The following is a 21670-nucleotide window of genomic DNA, read 5'->3' as shown; positions in this document are numbered from 1 at the left end:
TAAAGCTACTTTTTGAGAAACACTGGTCTCTTAAAGGGATATCCTTAGAGGCAATACGGCTGTTGGCAAGCAACACAAAATGCAAGCCAAACTCTGTCTGTAGGAGCACCAGACAGCCAGCCCTTAGGCTTAAGTCTTGTTCAAAAGGGAAAAGGGCGAATTTAAAGAGATGTAGTCAGGGGTAAGACAAAGAGACTGTCTGGGGAGACGGGGGAGTCAGGGAATAAACTTTTCCTCAGCTCTTCCAGGAAAGTCAGGAAACACCACTGAGTTGGGGAGGTGGCCTATTCCCCAAGCTTAACCTCCCCTGGGCAGGGCCAAGAGCCAGTACCTGAAGGATGGTAGGCAGGGTTTCATCCAGGTCATTGTAGTAACTTGGCTGCTGCGTAAAGATGTTTCCTAAAAAGAGAAAGGTCAGAATTGAGAAAAGGTGGGGGCTTGATGGAGTGAAGAGGACACATTACATATGGTTGCCAGCATGTCTGTGGCCTTTCTCCCTTTTCCTAATCCCATCTGCAGCTAGGACCTCGGATGAGTTCTGGCCCCAGGCCTTGCTGGCGCTTAGCTTTGGCCCAGCCTAGAAGCTTCCCCAGGATTGGGGAGGGACCTTGCTCAGTATGATTTAACCTTTTAAGTACCTCTGCCTAGTGAATTACATAAAAGACCTGCCCTGGTCAAACCAGCTCACCCTGATGTCCCCAAGGAGTGATCACACTTGGGCACCCTGCCTCCTTTGACAGCTATGGCTCTGGAAGTTGGAGTTAGTCATTCAGGAAAATAAGCAGATAGGATCTCTTTGCTCAAGAAACATGGATGCAATAATCCAGGACTCTCCAATAATGGGAGGAGATTGCAGGGAGATATTTCTCCGGAAATTTCATACCTTCCACTTGTAGATATGCTAACCATACTAATCCTACTCCAAGGTGAGAGGCCTGAGAAGGACCTGGAGACAGATTTACCACACACTTGCAGTTGTTCCTATAAGATAAAGCTTGTCTCCGAGTGTTTACTATTCTCCAAGTGCTGCCGCTGTTAAGTGCGTAGGTTTGAGCATATGGTAACTGGAACAGAAACCAAGTGTTCTGGCGGCCCAAATGGTGAGAGAGGGAGGGAGGGAAGATCACAGCTAGCTTGGGGATGTGACAATGTGAAATGCCAATGCCTTTAAGAGGCCAGGGTTCTCGGCCCCCTATCATCCCACCATCTAAGGCTGGCTGATGGTCAGGATGTTCTGAATTCTAGGTGTTCTCTGCCTTTGGGCAAGTCTGTCCTTGGTTTCCTTATTGATGACCCTGCAGCCCTTGCTGGACTCTGGAGGATTTGAAAAATGAATGAGTTCAAAAACCAGATGGGGCTGGGTGAGTAAGCAAGTCACTAGGTGGTTGGACTTTCTGTAAGCACTTTCCTGGATGCCACGCCACTGCATTTCTTGATTCCAGAAAGCCGAGTTTTACCAGCCCAGACTTGCTCAGCACCTCCCATCTCCGGATGGGTGCTGATCCCATAACCTGTGAAGGTGTGCTCAGACCATCCGCACCCACCTCCTACTCCTGACAGGCAAGGAATGACAGAGCTATCTCCCCACCAAACTCTGTTCTTCCTATAAAACCCTCAAGGTTAAGTCCAAACTCCTGACCGTGGCACAAAAGGCCCTGTGAGATCTGGCCTCTGCTGGTATCCCAGGCCACCCTTTCCCCCTTCCCTACACCCCGCACTCTTCCCTCACACCATTCTTAACCTCAGAAAACCAGCCCTGTCCCCGCCTTCTGTTTGGAGTGCCTTCCTAGAGCTAACTCCACCATAAAGCAGGTGTCACCTACTCCACGCAGTGCCTCCTGACCCAGGCATTAGGAGAGGTTTCCTCTCACAACCCCCAGGGCCATACCATGTTCTCTGAAGCATCCCAACCACCTTGCACTGGGGAGGCACCCTCTCATGATCCTTCCAGAGCTGCAGTCTGAGTAAAGCGAGGTTTTACATTTGATCTATTAGTATAGATCAAATTTCATACTCTATTCTTGGGGTCTTCTAAGTCCCTTTCCTCACCTTCATCTGATTCTAATGACAGTGACGATCTTAACTTTTTATCTCCTAAAGAAATAATAAAAATGTAAGGAACAGCAATGGCATCCTTTGAAATGTCCCTTCTCAGATGAAAGCAGTTCAAAAACCCAGGGTGAAGGGAGATACTGCCAAGTAGATCACTGCAGTCCACAATTGGGACAAGGCCCAAGTCATTCCTGGTTTGCAAAGCAGTGCTGAGAGTCTAACTGAAAGGGCTTGCTTTCAAAATTACACTTGTTGATGCATAATACCAGCCTTGAAGGTTAAAAAAAAGGTGGGGGAATAGGGATAGGTACTCAGGAGGTCAAGGTGGGAGGATCGCTTGGGAGAAAAAAAAGGCAACGTAAGGAACTGGGCTTCTACTCACAGAACACTCAACCAGGCCCCTTTCTCCCACCTTCTTTCACTTGTCAATCCTCTTACAAGTGATCACTTTGCCTGAGTTTCTGCAGTATAGAAATTGGAGGCTGCCCCTTCTTATACCTTCTGCTCAAAGGTTAAAAAGAGAGTTGCTGTGTACGTGTGTGTGAGAGGGACAGACAGAAACTGCAGGCGCCTTCTCTGCATCACTTCCTGTCTACACACACACACACACACACACAGAGTGAAGGGGCTCCTGAGGCCTGGTCCTGACTTCTTTTGTGCTGACTCCCCTCAAAGAGCCAAAGAAGGGGCCTTCTTAATAAGCCAGTTTAGGATTCTCAATCTCAAGGTCTGAGAACTCTTAAAAAAACACCTCAGAATCTATGAGGGAGGACATTTTTCTGTATAGACGTTTTCATGATTCTCAAAGGAGCCAGTGATTCAGATGATTCGGAGCCCAGGCAGTGAGTGGGCTTTCTCACTCTCCCACCACCACGCAGTCCCCTCTGGATACCTGCAGCATCTTACACCCAATAGGTCCCATGCTGAACCTTCCCTCTACCCACAGCTCCCTCTCCCACCTCCCAAAGGGCCTTTTTTCTGCAACCAACACCAGTTCTAGATGACCTCACCAAGCCATGCTTAAATCAGGTTCCTGGATTTCCTTTTCTTCCCCAGCAGCCCAGCCAGGCTCTCACCTTCAAACTCACACAGATGCGCCCACCTCCGACAAGGCCTCCTCTCTCCACCCTTCCCACCTGCATGCTGCCAGATGAATCTTGTTACCTGCTCCAAGCTCCTGCGGGCTCCACGGTCTCATCACAGTAAGAGCTCATGCTTACCAATGGCTGTGACACAATGCCAGGCATGGTGCTGAGTATTCTACTCATGCTATTTCAATAACTCAATTTGTTTTTACTTTTTTTTTTTTTTGAAGCGGAGTTTCGCTCTCGTTGCCCAGGCTGGAGTGCAATGGCACAATCTTGGCTCACTGCAATCTCCGCCTCCCAGGTTCAAGCAATTCTTCTGCCTCAGCCTCCTGAGTAGCTGGGATTACAGGTGCCTGTCACCATGCCCAGCTAATTTTTTGTATTTTTAATAGAGATGGAATTTCGCCATATTGGCCTGGCTGGTCTCAAACTCCTGACCTCAGGTGATCCGCCTGCCTCGGCCTCCCAAAGTGCTGAGATTACAGGCATGAGCCACCACACCCAGCCTCAACAACCCAATTTAATCCTTGCACCCATTCTATGGGTAGGTATATTATTATAATGTCTTCCCATTCTGCAGATGAAAAAACTGGGGCTTAGAGTAGTTAATTGACTTGGTTAAGGGGACACAGCCAGGAATAGAGCTGTGGTGTGAATTAGGCAGTTCAATTTCAGAGCCTGTCTTCTTAGCCACCAAGCAATACCACTCCCCAAGTGCTAAAGCCTGGCATGAAGCCCTTCCCAATCCAGCTCCAAGGCTCCAACTTCCCCTCCCCCGTCTCCTGCTGCTGCCCTCCTGGAATGCTCCACTCTCTAAGCAAACTGGCCTAAGAATTGTTTCTCTAACTAACTGTGCCTTCTGGTGCTCACTCGCTCCATCCTCTCAGTATGTGGTAAAATTACTAGGAGTCTTTCTTAGTCAGGGTCTAAGAGACAGGATCTCACTTTGTCACCCAGGCTGGAGGGCAGTGGTGTGATCATAGTTCACTACAGCCTCAACATCCTGGGCTCAAGGGATCCTCCCGAATCAGCCTCCAGAGTAATTGAGACTACAGGGGCATGCCAACACGCCTGACTAATTTTTAATTTTTTGTAGAGACAGGGTGTCACTGTTTCCCAGGCTGGGGAAAAAAAAAAAGATTAACTGATGATCAGGAAATAATTAGATATGAATGAGAAACCAGAGATTATTCCAACGAAAATGTTGGATGCAAAATTTCTTTTTTTCTTTTTTTTTTTTAAGATGGAGTCTTGCACTGTCTCCCAGGCTGGAGTGCAATGGCACCATCTTGGCTCACTGCAACCTCTGTCTCCTGGGTTAACATGATTCTCCTGCCTCAGCCTCCCGAGTAGCTGGGATTATAGGTGCATACCACCACACCCGGCTACTTTTTTGTATTTTCAGTAGAGACAGGGTTTCACTATATTGGCCAGATTAGTCATGAACTCCTGACCTCGTGATTTGCCTGCCTCGGCTCCCAAAGTGCTGGGATTACAGGTGTGAGCCACTGCGCCTGGCTGCAAAATTTCATACACATTATGATCAAGTATGGTTTAAGAAAAATACAGAGAAAAGACTAGAAAGAAAAAACAACCAAATGGTTGTTTCTTGTAGAAATCTGGTAACTGCTTTCCTGCTTCACTATACTTTATATCCTTTCAAAATTTCTTAAATTAACATGTATTACCTTTACCATTAAGGAAAAAAAAAGGCTGGGCGCAGTGGCTCACGCCTGTAATCCCAACACTTTGGAAGGCTGAGACGGGAGGATCACCTGAGGTCAGGAGTTTGAGACCAGCTGGACCAACATGGAGAAACCCCATCTCTACTAAAAATACCTGTAATCCCAGCTACTTGGGAGGCTGAAGCAAGAGAATCGCTTGAACCTGGGAGGCGGAGGTTGCAGTGAGCCGAGATTGCTCCATTGCACTCCATCCAGCCTGGGCAACAAGAGCGAAACTCCATCTCAATAAATAAAAAAAGAAAAAAAAAGAAAAGAAAAAGGAAGGAAAGAATAAAGGAAAGCGACCATTACAAGGGGTAACTCAGTTTTGTAACTAGATATTTAGAAGACTGTGTCCTACAGGCTCCAGGTGAGGGGAGCTGACAAGGGCATCCAGGGTGAACACCTCTCTGCGCCAGGCCCAACTCCATGAGTTACAATTCAAAGAGGATATCACTGGGACGCACTCTCTGTACCATCCCACAATGCTTGTGTTTCTTTTTTTTTCTTATTTGTGTGTGTGTGTGTGTGTGTGTGTATAAAGAGGAACCTCTAAAATAACTGCTTGTTTTTAATTAAACCTTCTAGTCCTCTGCCTGCTAATGGGATCCAACTGCTAATGTCCGTTCCTTTTGCATCCCAGAAGAGCCCTCTCTGAACTCTGTCCCTACCTGCTCTCAGCAGCAATGCAAATCATGATGTTTTTGATGCAGTGCCATCATCCCTCAAGCAGGGAGTTGCAGAGCAAGAGTTTGAGAGTCAGGTCTACGGGGACACACATCCCGACTGGGCCACTTTTTTTTTTTTTTTTTTTTTTTTTTTTTTTTTTTGAGACGGAGTCTCGCTCTGTCGCCCAGGCTGGAGTGCAGTGGCCGGATGTCAGCTCACTGCAAGCTCCGCCTCCCGGGTTTATGCCATTCTCCTGCCTCAGCCTCCCAAGTAGCTGGGACTACAGGCGCCCGCCAACTCGCCCGGCTAGTTTTTTGTATTTTTTAGTAGAGACGGGGTTTCGCCGTGTTAGCTAGGTTGGTCTCGATCTCCTGACCTCGCGATCCACCTGTCTCGGCCTCCCAAAGTGCTGGGATTACAGGCTTGAGCCACCGCGCCCGGCCCCGACTGGGCCACTTATTAGTCATATCCTCTCAGGCAAGTCCCCTACATTTGAACCTCAGTTTCCTTATCTGTAAGTGGGGATGATGACAGCACTTATCTCACAGGGCTGCTGTGAGGATCCAATTGACATGACATATGTGGAGTACTTGGCAGAATGCCGGGTCCCCGGAACACGCTCTAATAAAGGTTAGCTTAGTTATCACTGCTGTTCTTACATTCATCGCCAAAGGAAACTTCCCCATTCCTATGTTTGACGCATGGCCAATTGCATAATACTAATACACTCCCAAGCCAGAATGCTGGCTTACACTGTAATCTCAGCTGTTCAGGAAGCTAAGGCAGGAGGATCACTTGGGGCCATGAGTTTGAGACCAGTTGGAACAACATAGTGAGACCCCATCTACTGAAAATTTGTTTGATTTGCTAGGCATGGTGGCATGCACCCGTAGTCCCAGGTACCTGGGAGGCTGAGTTGGGGGGATAGCTTGAGTCCAGGAATGTGAAGCTACAGTGAGATATGATTGCACCATGGCACTCTTGCCTGAGTGACAGAGTAAGGCTTTGTCTCTCTTTTTTTTTTTTTTTTTTGAGATGAAGGCTTGTTTCATCTCAAACACTGCAATTTCTGCCTCCCAGGTTCAAGTGATTCTCCTGGGAAACAAAACAAAACAAAACAAAACAAACAAAAAAAAACTTCCAGATCCTTGAGGAACTGTCTGGTACACAGTTTTGTTTCCACCTCCCTAGGCAGTGTCACTACCTAGTCATTTTGAGATAACACTCATATATCTGTTAAGCAATTTCCCAAGACTCCCTGCCCCTACCGCCCTGAGTCCCAGGGCACTGTCAAAGCGCTGGCCTTTGCAACCTTTAGTTTGGCATGTGGAGGCCATCTTGGTGCATCCTCCCAGTCCCGCATCCTACACACCTATCATCTTCTGGAGCAGTGGTGAGTTGCCTTTTCCAAAGAGCACACAGAGGTCCAGGATCTTTGGAATGTCAAAGAGGAAGTTATTGTAGAGGATTTCTCCAAACGCAGAAGGGGAAATGAAGTGATCCTAAGGAAAAATGCAGAGAGAAAGGATAGAGATTTTCTGAACACTCCTGCATTACAAATAGCAAACTCATGAGAAATAATCTTTGGGTCCATCAAATGGGGACTGGCTAATGATGCCTTATGCATAGACGTGGAGCAATGGCCATTCTCCCCACCTTTTTTTTTTTATTGTTCATCTATCTGTGTCTTTGTGTCTCTAAACATCCCCATGACTTTTAGAACTGGCTGTATTATCATGTCTTTTTTTTTTTTTGAGACAGGGTCTGGCTCTGTTGCCCAGGCTGATGTGCAGTGGTGCAATCTCTGCTCATTGCAAACTCCACCTCTTCAGCTCAAGCCATCCTTCCACTTCAGTCTCTCGAGTAGTCGGGACTACAGGCACGTGCCAGAAAGCCTGGCTAATTTTTGTATTTTTTGTAGAGATAGGGTTTCCCTATATTGCTCAAGCTGGTCTTGAACTCCTGATCTCAAGCAATGAGCTTGCCTCGGCCTCCCAAAGTGTTGGGATTACAGGTGTGACCCACAGTGTCCAGCCCCCACTTAAAATTTTTTTTTATATTATTATTATTTTTTTAGACAGAGTCTTGCTCTGTCGCCCAGGCTGGAGTGCAGTGGCATGATCTCGGCTCACTGCAAGCTCCGCCTCCCGGGTTCACACCATTCTCCTGCCTCAGCCTCCCAAGTAGCTGGGATTACAGGAGCTCGCCACCACACCCAGCTAATTTTTGTATTTTTAGTAGAGACAGGGTTTCGCCATGTTGGGCAGGCTGGTCTTGAACTCCTGACCTCAAATGATCCACCTGCCTCGGCCTCCCAAAGTACTGGGATTATAGACGTGAGCCACCATACCAGGCCCATTCTCCCTTTAAATGTAAAAAGAAACAAAACATGCTATAAAACAGTCAGTTGGGAATTCATCCTGAAATATTTGCAGATAAATTAGTATGATATCTGGGATTGCTTTAAAATACTTCAGGAAAAAAAAACAGAACTAAGGGGAAGAGATAAAACGAGATTGGCAGAATGTTGGTAATTGTTGAAGGGTACATGGGATTCACTGTACTTTGTACATGAAAATTTTGTATTTGTGGCCAGGCGCGATGGCTCGCGCCGGTAATCCCAGCACTTTGGGTGGCTGAGGCGGGCGAATGAGGTCAGGAGTTCGGGGTAAGCCTGGCCAACATGGTGAAACCCCATTTCTACTAAAAATACAAAAATTAGATGGGCATGGTGGCAGATGCCTGTAATCCCAGCAACTTGGGAGGCTGAAGTAGGAGAATGCTTGAATCCAGGAGGTGGAGGCTGCAGTGAGCAGAGATCATGCCATTGCACTCCAGCCTGGGCAACAAGGGTGAAACTCCATCTCAAAAAAAAAAAAAAGAAAGAAAAGAAAATTTTATATTTACGTATATTTGGAAATTTCCATTCTAGGCCAGGTGTGGTGGCTAGTGCCTATAATCCCAGCTACTTGGGAGGCTGAGGAGGGAGGACTGCTTGAAGCCAGGAATTCAAAACCAACCGGGGCAACATAGCAAGATCCCCTCTGTCCAAAAAAATTTTTTTAAATTAGCCAGGTGTGGTGGTGCCTGTAGTCCCAGGTACTTTGAAGGCTGAGGCAGGAGGATTCCTTGAGCTCAGGAGTTTGAGGCTGCAGGAAGCTATGATTGCGCCACTGCACTCCAGCTTGGGTGACAGAGATTCTGTCTCCAAAAATAAAGAAAAAGGAAAAGAATATGTCCATATTATAAAACTTTTTAAAAAGCAAGATCCTATTTTTTAAATACACACACACACACATTCAAAGGGAATAAATTCTCTGGAGAAATAAGCATGTAACAAGGTTGGGTGTAGTGGCTCATGCCTGTAATTTCAGCACTTTGGGAGCCTCAGGTGAGAATATAACTTGAGTTCAGGAGTTCAAGACTAGCCTGAGAAACAAAGAGAGACCTCGTCTCTACTAAAAATCAAATAAATTAGCCAGGCATGATGGTGCATGCCTGTATCTCAGCTATTTGGGGGGCTGAGGTGGGAGGATCACTTGAGCCTGGGAGATCGAAGCTGCAATGAGCTATAATTGTGTCACTGCCCTCCAGCCTGGGCAACAGAGTGACACCCTGTCTCAAAAAAAGAAAAGAAAGATGCACTTAACAGTGGTTATTTTGCAGGGCTGAGATTTTGTCGGTGACATTCATATTTCTGCAATGTTTGGGTTGTTTAGAGGCAGCAGTATTATTTTTAAAGTCACGAAAAAAAACAGTAAAGATTTTTAAAAAGAGTATACAAGTTCCTTTAAGAAGTCAGAATCAATGTTTTTCTCTCTGACGCACAAGTCAAGGCAGTCACGCGTCAGCTGGCAAAGGGCCCTCGGCTCTCTTTGATGGAAACACTGGGTGTAACACAGACCAACCTAGTGAATTAGAGGATAAGGGAGGTGGGACAGATTTCTTCCCCAACAGAGGGAATAAAGATGGAGGGGAGACAAAGAGGAAACTCAATGCCTCCAGAGCCTTCCTTCCCAGGGGTGGAGAGCCTGGCACAGAGGTGTCAAGTGTCAGGTGACGACCTGTCATGGGATCGGTGGCTTACTTTGGATTCCTTGTGAGTGGACATGCGGAGGAAGGTGAGAAAAACACTTCGATGGAGGCGCTTCTGCATGTCAACCACCTCAGGGGCTGAGGCCACCCCCTCGTCGAACTTGCGGGGGACATAGCGCAGGTAGGAGTCCAGGCACTTCTGTAGAGTCTCGTCAAAGATCACCTAAGCCAGGAGACAGAAGAGAGCGAGGATTTATCCCTGAGGCCCCAGGGACTTGTGGGTGGACTGTGCAAGGGCTCAATGCCCATCAGCCCTGCCCTATTCCAAACAATCCGACCCCAAGGGACCAAGGAGGTTTGAATGAGCCGAGGACTAAACACAAGATTCTAAAATTGACACTTTGAAAGGTGTGTAAACATTAAGATTGTGATACAAGACAGAGCAATCCAAACCATAATTTGCTGTTAAGGATCCAGTGTAAGAAGTAGACAAAAAGCACTTCCTAAGGGAAGAAAAACAACAACAGCAACCAACCAACGGCATGTCATGTGCTTTGTCTTAGCGTTAATTTTGATAGAATGTTACCTGGCACCAGAATTTATCGTGAGGCAAGGCCAGGAGCCAGTCGAGGTCATTGGCTACGAAGGTGGCGCGTTCCAGGTACTCCTCCACTAGGGCGGGAATGTTGTCTTTAGGGGGCGGTTTGTATAACACAAAATACCGGTCTGCCTTCTGCTCGGGGTGCTACGGATCCAAAAACCACGTGTTAACGTGGCAGAGGTTAGTCAGCGAGGGCCCATTTGCCAACCCACAGCAATGACAACACTTGGCTGTTCCAACCGGTGACCCTCCAAGGAGCTTTTAAGCATAAAGAACCAAGTGTATCTAACAAAGAGGGCATGGTTGCATCCAGCGAACACTAGGTGATAATTAAAATCCATGTTTTCGGAGTGGATTTAATGACACAGGGGAAGGTTAAGGGAAGAGAAAGCAGGATACAAAACTCTCTATTTAATATAATCAGTTTTTGTTTTTCTTTTTTAGTAAAAGGCGAAAGATTTATTTGTTCTGAAGAAAACCAGAGCGTAGTTTTCGGTTTATAAAAGTATAAATATATTCACACACTGGTATCGATTTTTAAAAAAGAAGTTGGGGAGATGATGTCCCAAAGCTAATAGTGGTTATCTCTGATGGGGGTGGGGGGTAGGGAATTGTGGCTTGAATAGACTTTCCCATTAAAAAAAAAAGAACATATATTCACATATTACTTTTTTTTTTTTTTTTTTAAGACAGGTCTCACTCTCGTTGCCCAGGCTGAAGTGTAGTGGCATAATCTGGGCTCACTGCAGCCTCTCCCTCCTGGGCTCAGGTGATCCCCCACCTCAGCCTCCTGAGTAGCTGGGACTATAGGTGCGCACCACCATGCCTGGCTAATTTTTTTTAGTTTTAGTAGAGATGGGGTTTCGCCAATGTTGCCCAAGATGGTCTCAAATTCCTGAGCTCAAGCCATCCACCTGCCTTGGCTTCCCAAAGTGCTAGAATTACAGGTATGAGCCACCTCTCCCGGCCACATATATTACTTTTTAAATTAATTTTTAATTATATAATTTGACACAAGCATCTTTTCTTTCAAAAACTTACAAGGGTACAGAGAAGGTGAGCTGCCTGGGGCTACACTCCCCGGCCCCATGTTCCCTGCAGAAGTAACCACTCACCATCTGGTGGGTGTCCTTGCAGACCTCTTCCAGGCATTTACATTAAATTATACCCATAAAAACAATTTGTTTGGGTCTGTTCTTTCTTACACAAATAGCATCATACTGTTTGTATCACTATGCTGTATCTTTTTTATAACCAGAAAAAAAAACTTCAGTAATTTTTTTTACATAAAATATTCTAATCAAGTAACTGTGTCAGCATAGAATCACAAGTTCTCCCTTCCAGCCCCTACTTGTCATGAACAAACCTTACTTTGTTCACCATAAAGAGGAGATGGGCTAAGTCTTCTCCTCTGACTACATAAGGGGTGCTTTCTCTGGGGAAGTGGTAACAGGAGGATGGCCAGGCAATGTGTCAGCTCTTATCAACCACAGTCCATCCATTTCCAGGTCTGTTGATCCAGAGGATATAGAAAAACTGAGACTGATAAGAGGTCAGCCTCCTCAAGAACCATCTATGCCTTCCTACTGTCTTAGGCGAGTTTCCAAACTATAGAGCCTGTGGGTACCACAAGGATTCTTCAAGGCCACCTATCATGTGGGTCTGCAGGACCCCCTCCCATTTAAATGAAATTTATATCATGGAGTTACAGGTACAAATCCGTTGAAAAAGAAATTCTGCTGGCTGAAACAAGTTCAAAACAACTGTCAAGAGCCAAAATACATTTCCTTGGTTTCCAAGCTTCCTCCCTCCTCTATCTGTTGGCACTTTACCTCTTCCCTCACTTCTCACTCAGGCCAGGCTACTCATTCTCCTGAGACACACACACACACACACACACACACACACACACACACACACACACACATCCCCTGAGATTCTACTTCCCATGCAATCCCACAGGGGGAAGATGGACATCTAAATCACCAAGTGAGCACAAAACAGAGGAAGTGACAGCTCAGACCTGGCAGAGTGACTGTGGAAATGCAGAAGGGAATTAACAGCACCTGGAGGATAAGGGACGGCTTCCCAGAGCAAGCAGCCTTCCTCCAAGCCTCCAAGCATTTGAGCGTTGGAGGATAGGGACTTTAAACAAAAGAAACATTTTTATGGAGGCATAAACATGGGCCATAACAAAAGGGCACAGATTGTACTGGGAGGTAGGAGACAGATTTGGCGAATGCTGGAATGATGCAAATGAAAGCTACCACTTATTGTGGACCTGCCCTGTGCCAGCCACTAAGCAGACACAACCCACTATTTTATTAAAAGCCCCTATTTCTTTTTTAATCTACAAAACTATTTTAAAAGACATAGTATTCATCCCATTTTAGAGGAGGAATCAAACAGCAAGGTTCAGGAACTTTCCCAAGGTCATGGGATTAAAGAGACAACTGAGGCAGGATTTGAGCCAAAGCTTACACTGTAGACTTATTAAATGACCTCTGGTATCTGTGTGCCATCCTGGTCTCACTGATCGTCCTTCTGACCCCAGTTCCAATCTCACCTCCTCCAGGAAGCCTCCCTGACTCCCACCCCAGCTGGATTAGGAGCTCATCTAAGCTCTCCCTCAGCACCTGCATTCTGTGCTCACCTCTCTATACCACTTGAACAGCATTAAAAGTGCTTTCAGACCAGTGGTTTGCATGGGGAAAGGGTGAGAGGAAGGCACGAATTGCAGGCAGGCACAAGAAAACTTTTAGGGATGGTAGAAATGTTCATTGATGATGATAGTTTCATGCATGTATACACATGGAAAAACCAATCAAACTGCATATTTTAATTTTAAAAATGTTGGCTGGGTATAGTGGCTCATGCCCGTAACCCCAGCACTTTCAGAGGCCAAGGTGGGCCCACCACTTGAGGCCAGGAGTTTGAGACCAGCCTGGCCAACACTGTGAAACCCTGTCTCTTATTAAAAATGTAAAACTTAGCCAGGCGTAGTGGCACGTGCCTATAATCCCAGCTACTCGGGAGGCTGAGACAGGAGAATCACTTGAACCTGGGAGGTGGAGGTTGCAGTGAGCCGAGATCACGCCACTGCACCCCAGCCTGGGCAACAGGTGAGACTCCACCTCAAAAGAAAAAACCCTTTCTTTTCATAGGTGTTGACAAACTGCATATTTTAAATATGTGCAGTTTATTGTCCTTCAACGATGCCTGAATAAAGTTGTATAAAATGGGAGGACCAGCTGGGCGTAGTGGCTCACACCTGTAATCCCACCACTCTGGGAGGCGGAGGCGGGCGGATCACGAGGTCTGGAGTTTGAGACCAGGCTGACCAACATGGTGAAACCACGTTTCTACTAAAAATTCAAAAATTAGCTGGGCGTGGTGGCACACGCCTGTAATCTCAAGCTACTCCGGAGGCAAAGGCAGAAGAATCACTTGAAACCAAAAGGTGGAGGTTGCAGTGAGCAGAGATCGCACCATTGCACTCCAGCCTGGGTGGGCGACAGAGTGAGATTCTGTCTCAAAAAAAAAAAAAAAAAAAATGGGAGGACCAGTCTTCCCAACTGTCTCCCCCACTAGCCTGTAGGTGTCTGGAGGCAGCCTGAGCCTTTGTCACCCAGCATTCCGAGTCTATAGAACAGCACCACGCATTGAGCAGACTTTCTGTACAGATCTGCTGACTGGACAAAGAAATGAATGAGGCTGACAGGACGTCGTGGCTCACGCCTGTAATCCCAGTGCTTTGGGAGGCCAAGGTGGGCGGATCACAAGGTCAGGAGTTCAAGGCTAGCCCGGCCAATATGGTGAAACCCCGTCTCTACTGAAAACACAAAAATCAGCCGGGCGTGGTGGCAGGCACCTGTAGTCCCAGCTACTCAGGAGGCTGATGCAGGAGAATTGCTTGAACCCGGGAGGTGGAGGTTGCAGTGAGCCGAGATCGCACCACTGCACTCCAGCCTGGGCGACGAGCGAGACACTGTCTGAAAAAAAAAAAAAGATAGGGTTTTGCCATGTTGCCCAAGCTGGTCTCGAACCCCTGGGCTCAAGTGATCCACCCGCCTCAGCCTCCCAAACTGCTGGGATTACAGGCATGAGCCACCAGGCCTGGCCACAAGACTATTTCTTTCAGGTCAAGTATGTGCTATTCAAATAGTAGATCCTCAACCAACATTAGCTCTACCAATCATCCTGAAAAGGTGGTGTGGTAACTACCCTTTGGCTAGAGATCATGCCCCAAGTCAAGACTAAAGGGACAAATATAGGGTGGACACATATCTTAGTACAATCTTTCAGGAGCTTCCCGTGGCCTTCAGAGTAACACTCTTCAGTCTGCCAACAAGACCCCTCCTCCATCAGGCAGCTGTCTCCCTCAGCTCATCTGCCTTCCCACCCTACCCCCATTCAGTGCTGCTGTTGTTGTCCCTGCTGTCATCACTATTGTAAAAACAATTTATTGAGTGCTTACTATGTTCCAGGCACAGTGCTCATTCACAGACATCTAATTTAGTCCCCACAACCATCCTGCAAAGCTGGTCCTATTATTATCGTTTTTGGATTTGAGGCTTAGAGAGGTTCAATAACTTGTCCAAAGACACAAAGACAAATATCCAAATATGTGTGAAATGAACACAAAGCCTGTACTTGCTAACTCTGCTATACTGTTGCTACCTCCAGTGACTTGTGGTTAGTTTAAGAGTCAGGCTCTCTCAAGACTCCGGGACTGCATACTAAGGTTGTCCTACCAGGTCCAGCCTTCTGTTGCTCCGCCCAGCTAGTATTAAGTCACCCTTCAATACCCAGTTCAGAAGCCCTTTCCTTCAGGAAGCCTTCCTGGGCTGCACGTACCCTCCCATCAGGCCCAAGGCCTCTCTGCCCCTATACACCCCACTGATCTGGATCAGCGGCCCCGGCTCTGCACTCATGAAGCAGCCTAGACTTCCTTCTATCACAACCCTGATCACACTAGAGAAGCTACTGGTCTGTCTTTCTCTTAGGTCGTGGGTTCTTCAAGGGCAGAGACCATGTCTTTTCTCTTTATAGCTCCAGCACCTGGCACATGGCCTGGCTGCAGTCATGTACCAAATGTTTTCTGAGAGCCTCCTATGCGCCTGGCACTGGAAATCAGGAGTAAAGGGCAAGGACCAGGCCGCTGTTCTCACAGTGCCCGCAGTCTAACAACCCACATGTTCATTCGGTATGGGGGGAGGACTGAGGTGGAAAATCATACTTGACCACCCAAGGAGCCAGTCTCCATCAGTGTTTCCAACAGAACTTTCTGCAATAATAGAACTGCTCTATAGCTGTGCTGGCACTCACCACATGGGGCTATTTTAATTTAAAACCGTTACAATTAAATTAAAAATCTAGTTCCTCAGCATACACTCACTATTCACATTACAAGTGCTTAATAGCTACACGTGGTGAATGAATTGGGTGGCTATCGTACCGAAAAGAACACTCCAGATTTTCTGATAAGTATCTCCCACACATAAAAGGTTATAAAAGGAAACGTGAAACTTTATAGCAGAAAGATTTTAAGGATATGTGTCCTAGGGTCTGCTCGGCTAGGTTCCCATCCTGGCTCCCCTAATTTCCTAATTCTGTGACTCTGAACTTTCAGTTTCCTCATCTGTAAAATGGGGACAATCAAAATGTCTATTTGTAGGGCTGTGATGTGGACTAAATGACATAATCTGGGTGAAGTGTTTAGAATGGTCTGGCACAGGGCAAGTACTCTATAAATGTCAGGTACTATTATTAGAGAGTATTTAAGAAGTAATGAGAAGCCATCTAGAAGGCAGGAAATAAAACACCAATTCCTGTTTCCCACGACTTTACTCAAACCCCTAGAAAACACTTCCTCCCACCTTGTTCAAGGGAGCTCAAATTCTTGGGAAAACAACAAGTGGGTATAGGAACTCCAGGGCCGCATCTATCTCCTTCTTCAGCAGCCTGGCACCTCTCCATGGCTCTAATCTCTCTCTGCAGCTGGTAATCGACATGTTCACAGCCTCCTTATTTTTCAGTCTCACAAGCCCTGCCGGGGTGTTTGTATGTGGTGCTTCTTATCTCAGTTGAGATAAAACACAGCTCAACCTCTGAAATCAGCATTCCCACCAAAATACGGAGAGCAGCTTAGATAGCTCTGAAAATGCTACCTGAAACCTGAACACCCTCCACAGGGTCAAATCCCCAAACTCAGCTTTGGGCTGGATCCATTTCTAGTCTGATTCAGGCTGAATCAGAACTGTCATCAGACTGATTTGAAATAAAATGCTTTGGGGGGAAGGTGCAGGGTGGTGACATGGAAAATCCTACGCAAATTCAAGCTGCCGCTCAGAAGGAAATTCCTACTCTGGGCCTGGAAGAGACTAGTAGTGTCTCAGCTACTGAATCACTGACCATGGCCCTCGGGTCATTCTTGGAACAGATAAAGAAGGAATTTACTTTTTGCTTCTGAAATTGCAAGACTGACAATATCAGGCTGAACGGCCTTAAGGGACCGGCTCACCAGCGCTGGTGAAGTCCTCAGCTTTCCTGTCTTCGGGTCCTTGTGGGTGATCTGGAGTTGGTCCAGGGGCAGAGCTGGCATTGTGCTGCGTGACCCTCCTGAAAGGAATATGGATGGGAAGAAGAGAGCAGACACACAGACTCCTGGGGGCAGGGCCTGCTCTGGGGCTGATCCCAGAGTCAGAAGAGAAGCTTCGACCTCTTGCCTTAGGAGGCTCCTGTTGTGGTTCAGGACCTGGTTCATGCGCCTACTAACCCAGACAAAGTAACTGTTTTTTTGCATAAAGCAGTTCTCAATTGTAGAAGAAAATACTTCCCCAGATGACTTCCACACTTTTTTTTTTTTTTTTTTTTTTTTTTTTGAGATGGAGTCTCGATCTGTCGCCAGGCTGAAGTGCAGTGGCGCTATCTCAGCTCATGCAGCCTCCGCCTCCCCGGTTCAAGTGATCCTCCTGCCTCAGCCTCCCCAGTAGCTGGGTCTACAGGCACACACCACGCCTAGCTTTTTTTTTTTTTTTTTTTAAAGAGACAGAGTCTTACTCTGTTGCCCAGTGAAGTGGTGCGATCATAGCTCTCTGTGGCCTCTAACTCTTGAGCTAAAGCAATCCTCCCACCTCAGCCTCCTGAGTAGCTGGGACTACAGGCATTCACCACTAACGGCCAGCTAATTTTTTAAATTTTTTGTAGAGACAGGCTTTATTTTTTGACAGATGAGTTCTTACTACATCACTTGGGCTGGTCTCAAACTCCTGGGTTCAAATGATCCTCCTGTCTTGGCCTCCCAAAGTGCTGCCTCTGCCTCCCAAAGCGCTCACAGGTGTGAGCCTCTGTGCCCAGCCTGTTTCCACCCACTTTGAGAAGTACTGGCTAAAAATACTTAGATTCTCTTTATTACGGCCCCAGCTCTGTGAGCTCACTAGCCTGTGAGCTCTATGAAGACAGTGCCCAGGCCTCTCCTCTTGCTACCTTTTCTGTGAGCACAGGATTGGTACAGAGGTGGCCTCACCACATGTTTGAAGAACAACTACATATGAGGACACTCCTTTTAAAACTCTAGCCAGATTTTAAGTCTTTTGAGGGGTGAAGCCATGGGCCTTTCCTCACTTGTGGAGGATGTTAAGATTTTACAATCTCTCTAGGCTTCAGGGAAGAAGTAGATGGAAGAATAGGACATGAGAAGAAGGACATGGAAAAACAGGACCAGCAAAAAAGATAATTCATAGAAAACTGACAGTGCAAGCTCCTTTCTACAAAAGCCCAAACTGACCTCACAGTCAGTAAGCGGCAGATCCAAGGTCTCCTGTCTTGCTGTCCAGTGTTCTTTTCACAATATCACTTGGCCTGACCCACAGAAGGGACATACGTGTTAAATGAATCATGGAATAGAAGTGAATTAGGCCCCTCAAAAAACATGCCATAAAAGGCTGGAACAGTCTCAATGACAACATGAAGAGAGACAGAGGCTGGGGTGATGAAACTGTCACCTCTTGAGCCTTCACAGACAAGCAGTGGAGCATGGGGGGACATGAGCTACCAGGTGTGTCATATCTCAGATATTGGGCCAGGCTTAATGATATGAAGAGCTCCTCTAAGTGAATTTCTTTTTTCTTTTTCTTTTTTAAAATAGAGATGGGGTTTTGCCATGTTGCCCAGGCTGGTTTCAAACTCCTGAGCTCAAGCAAACTGCCCATCTTGGCTTCCCAAAGTGCTGGGATCATAGGTGTGAGTGCCTGGTCTCTAAGTGCTTTTCTCAGCATTAACTTACTTGCCCAGTTAACTGGCTTTACATGTATTAACGCTCACAAAAACTCCAAGGTTAGTTCTATTATTATCCTCATTTTATCAGTGACAAAACAGAGGCTCACAGAAAACAAGAAACCTGCCCAAGGTCTCACAGTTAGTAGGTGGTGAAGCAGGCTGGTTCTTAACCATTCACTATACTGTGTCTAGTTAAACTTAGGGGTGGGATTGGGTGAAGGGGTGGAGTGAGAGTCAAAGCACTTCTAGAGGAGACCCTGAGTAGTCTTGATAATAGAAACTGACCAGGAAAGAAGGGTGCCCCAGGCAGAGGAAACAGCAGAGCAAAGGCAAGGAGGTGGACACAGCTTGGCACCCAAGGAACCTTGGTTCCGGCCTGTTATAAAGACTGTGAAAATCCCCACCCTAGAAGGAGTAATGAGAGAGGACCAGTCTGCCTAGTCCTTGACAACTGTTCCAGCTATAGCATCCCAGCAGATCAGACACACATGGTCTCTGCATACATGAGGTGGCCTGAAAAAAAATCACAAGGCAAAGAAAGTAATAAAGAGCTTGGGGTAAGTTTTCATCTTTCAGCTTTGCAAAGCATAGAGAATATCCTCTGCTGCATCTATTTCTAATCAAGTTACTATCTTACTAGCCTCTCACAACAACCCAATTAAGGACAAGGATTACTATGCTCAGATGTCCAAAGAGGGGCCCTGATTTGCTCAAGGTAAATACATTATTGGCCAAGCTGAAACCAAAGCCCAGGTCTTTTGCTAGGGCACCTGGGGCTCTTATGCTGAATATGTTAAAAAATAATAATAATAATTTATTTTCCTAACCCTCTAGCCATGCTGGAAGGCGAGCTGGAAACACCACTGCTCTGCACACCAGTGCAGAAGTCTAAATGACTGACAGCCCCAATTCTTTCCAGGCTTGCCCACGGAAGATGGCTGTGGGAGTGTTGGCTGTGAGACACAGGGTGGAGAAAAAGTCATGAGGAGGAAGCAAGTCTCTACCCTTTAACCTCCAGGCCCTACAGTCCAGGCCTAGACAGATAGAGAGAGCATTTGCTTTCAGAAGAAATTCACGGCCAGGTGCAGTGGCTTACGCCTGTAATCCCCACACTTGGGAGGCCAAGGCGGGGGGATTGCTTGAAGCCAGGAGTTTGAGACCAGCCTAAGCAACATACTGAGACCTCATCTCTACAAAAAATTCAAAAATTAGGTGTGGTGGTGCACACCTGTAGTCCCAGCTACTTAAGAGGCTGAGGTGGAAGGATCACTTGAGCCCAGGAGATCAAGGCTGCAGTGAGCCATGATGGCACCACTGCACTCCATCCCAGGTGACAGAGCAAGACCCTGTCCCAAAATTTAAAACAAACAAAAAAATTTTTTTTTTTTTTTAAAGAAATTCACCCCTACAAACCATTGCCTGCCAGGGCAATTCAGGTCTAGTCTGGTGTGGTGGTAAGGAGACAGCGCTACAGTCCTACAGCCTGGGTTCAAATCCTGGCTCCACCTTTTCTTATCCATGTTGAGACCTTGAGACAGTTCCCTAACCTCTGTAACTTTTGATTGCCTCTTCTGTAATATCAGAATTGTAATAGGACATAAACTCCCAGGGTTGCCATGAGAAGTAATCAATGTGAAGTGCTCAACCCAGTACGTGGCACATAATAAGCACTCAATAAAATTTAGTTATTATTCAAGTCTCAACCAGAGGCAAGACACTTTGGGCTTTCTGGTTTATTCAGCAAACAATTCCTGAATATAATCTGGGTCCTAGGCATATAACTGACTATCATTTGGCATTAAAGCTGTAAGAGGAAATGTCCAAAACTAGAGTACAGTAGAGAAATGAAGGATGTTACAAAGAAGGTGATCTATAACCTGGATGTTGAAGAATAGGGGGAAAAGGTGACATTCCAAGCAGAGAGCAAGCATGAACAAAAGCTCAGAGTCTTAAAATGTGTGGCTCTGGGTTGGGTGAGGTGGCTCCCGCCTGCAGTCTCAGCACTTTGGGAAGCCGTGGCAGGAGAATTGCTTGAGCCCAGGAGAGTGAGGTTGCAGGGAGTCATAATATATCACTGAACTCCAGCCTGGGGGACACAGTGAGACTCTGTCTAAAAAGTGTGGCTTTGAAGGAAGAGAGAGACATTTGGTGTTGCTGAAAACACAAGGTCAGATAGGGGATGACAGAAGTGAAGAGAGAAGAGAAGCTGGATAGGGAAGACAGGACCAGTTTAAAAAGAGCCTCATAATAGCTCGAACCCGGGAGACGAAGGTTGCAGTGAGCGGAGATCACGTCATTGCACTCCAGCCTGAGAGACAGAGCGAGACTCCATCTCAAAAAAAAGCCTCAATGCTACACTAAAGATTTTAGTATTTCACCTGAAAGCAGTGAGGACTCACGTAAGTATGGGAGAGACATGACCAGAAAGAGATGATGACAACCTGGTGGCAGAAAAGACCTTTTATAAACCATGGGAGAGCAAACAGTATGTTAATCATTTCACGTATTTCATTTTTTTTTTTTTTTTTGAGATGAAGTCTCACTCTGTCACCCAGGCTAGAGTACAGAGGAACGATCTCGGCTCACTGCAACCTCTGCCTCCCTGGTTCAAGAGATTCTCCTGCCTCAGCCTCCCTAGTAGCTGGAATTACAGGCGCATGCCTGGCTAATTTTTGTGTTTTTAGTAGAGAGAGGGTTTTGTCATGCTGGCCAGGCTGGTCTGGAACTCCTGACCTCAGGTGATCCGCCCGCCTTGGCCTCCCAAAGTGCTGGGATTACAGGCATGAGTCACTGCCCGGCCATTCAAATATTTTTGAGCACCTATTATGTGGCAGGCACTGATGCCCAGAGAATATTAAGGTGGGCAAATAACAAACCTGGTCCTGCCCTTCACAGAGCTTACAGTCATAATGGGGAAAGACAGATACTTTTCCAATTAGCCATACAAACAAATAAAAACCAATACCATGATGTAGCTATGTAGGTAAGGCTCACGAAGCTGTGGCAGCATTTAAAAGAGAGACCTGGCTTGAGGGAGGAGGGATGTCAAGGAAGACCTGAGTTTTTGTCTAAAGCATGGGTACAAATTAACTAGGCAGGGGTGGGCACGATGGCTCATGCCTGTAATCCCAGCACTTTGGGAGGCCCAGGCAGGCAGATCACCAGGTCAGGAGATTGAGACCATTCTGGCTAACAAGGTGAAACCCCGCCTCTACCGAAAA

The 21670-nt window shown here is 46.6% G+C and overlaps 1 protein-coding gene across 5 annotated transcripts in view; it reads right to left on the bottom strand.

Annotated features, from left to right (window-relative positions):
• The window catches only part of ASCC2 (activating signal cointegrator 1 complex subunit 2), a 52304-nt gene that overhangs the window by 29055 nt on the left and 1579 nt on the right, over positions 1 to 21670 (bottom strand). For 2 of the 5 annotated variants that reach the window (XM_017855614.1, XM_017855613.1), the window contains exons 2-6: positions 16693 to 16790; positions 10155 to 10313; positions 9621 to 9791; positions 6906 to 7035; positions 332 to 399 (exon numbers count right to left, since the gene is read on the bottom strand). In XM_017855614.1, the coding sequence (XP_017711103.1) occupies positions 332 to 399; positions 6906 to 7035; positions 9621 to 9791; positions 10155 to 10313; positions 16693 to 16773 (609 nt within the window). In that variant the 5' untranslated portion in view covers positions 16774 to 16790. Of the gene's footprint in view, positions 1 to 331; positions 400 to 6905; positions 7036 to 9620; positions 9792 to 10154; positions 10314 to 14040; positions 14072 to 16692; positions 16791 to 21670 lie in introns of those variants that run through there. The other 3 variants (XM_017855617.1, XM_017855615.1, XM_017855616.1) reach the window with 3 other exon arrangements.

The sequence above is a fragment of the Rhinopithecus bieti genome, unplaced genomic scaffold (genome assembly GCF_001698545.2).
Source record: "Rhinopithecus bieti isolate Rb0 unplaced genomic scaffold, ASM169854v2 scaffold_36959, whole genome shotgun sequence".
NCBI lineage: Eukaryota > Metazoa > Chordata > Mammalia > Primates > Cercopithecidae > Rhinopithecus > Rhinopithecus bieti.
Note: the sequence above shows the minus strand (reverse complement) of the source record. Positions and strands in the feature narration are given on the sequence as shown.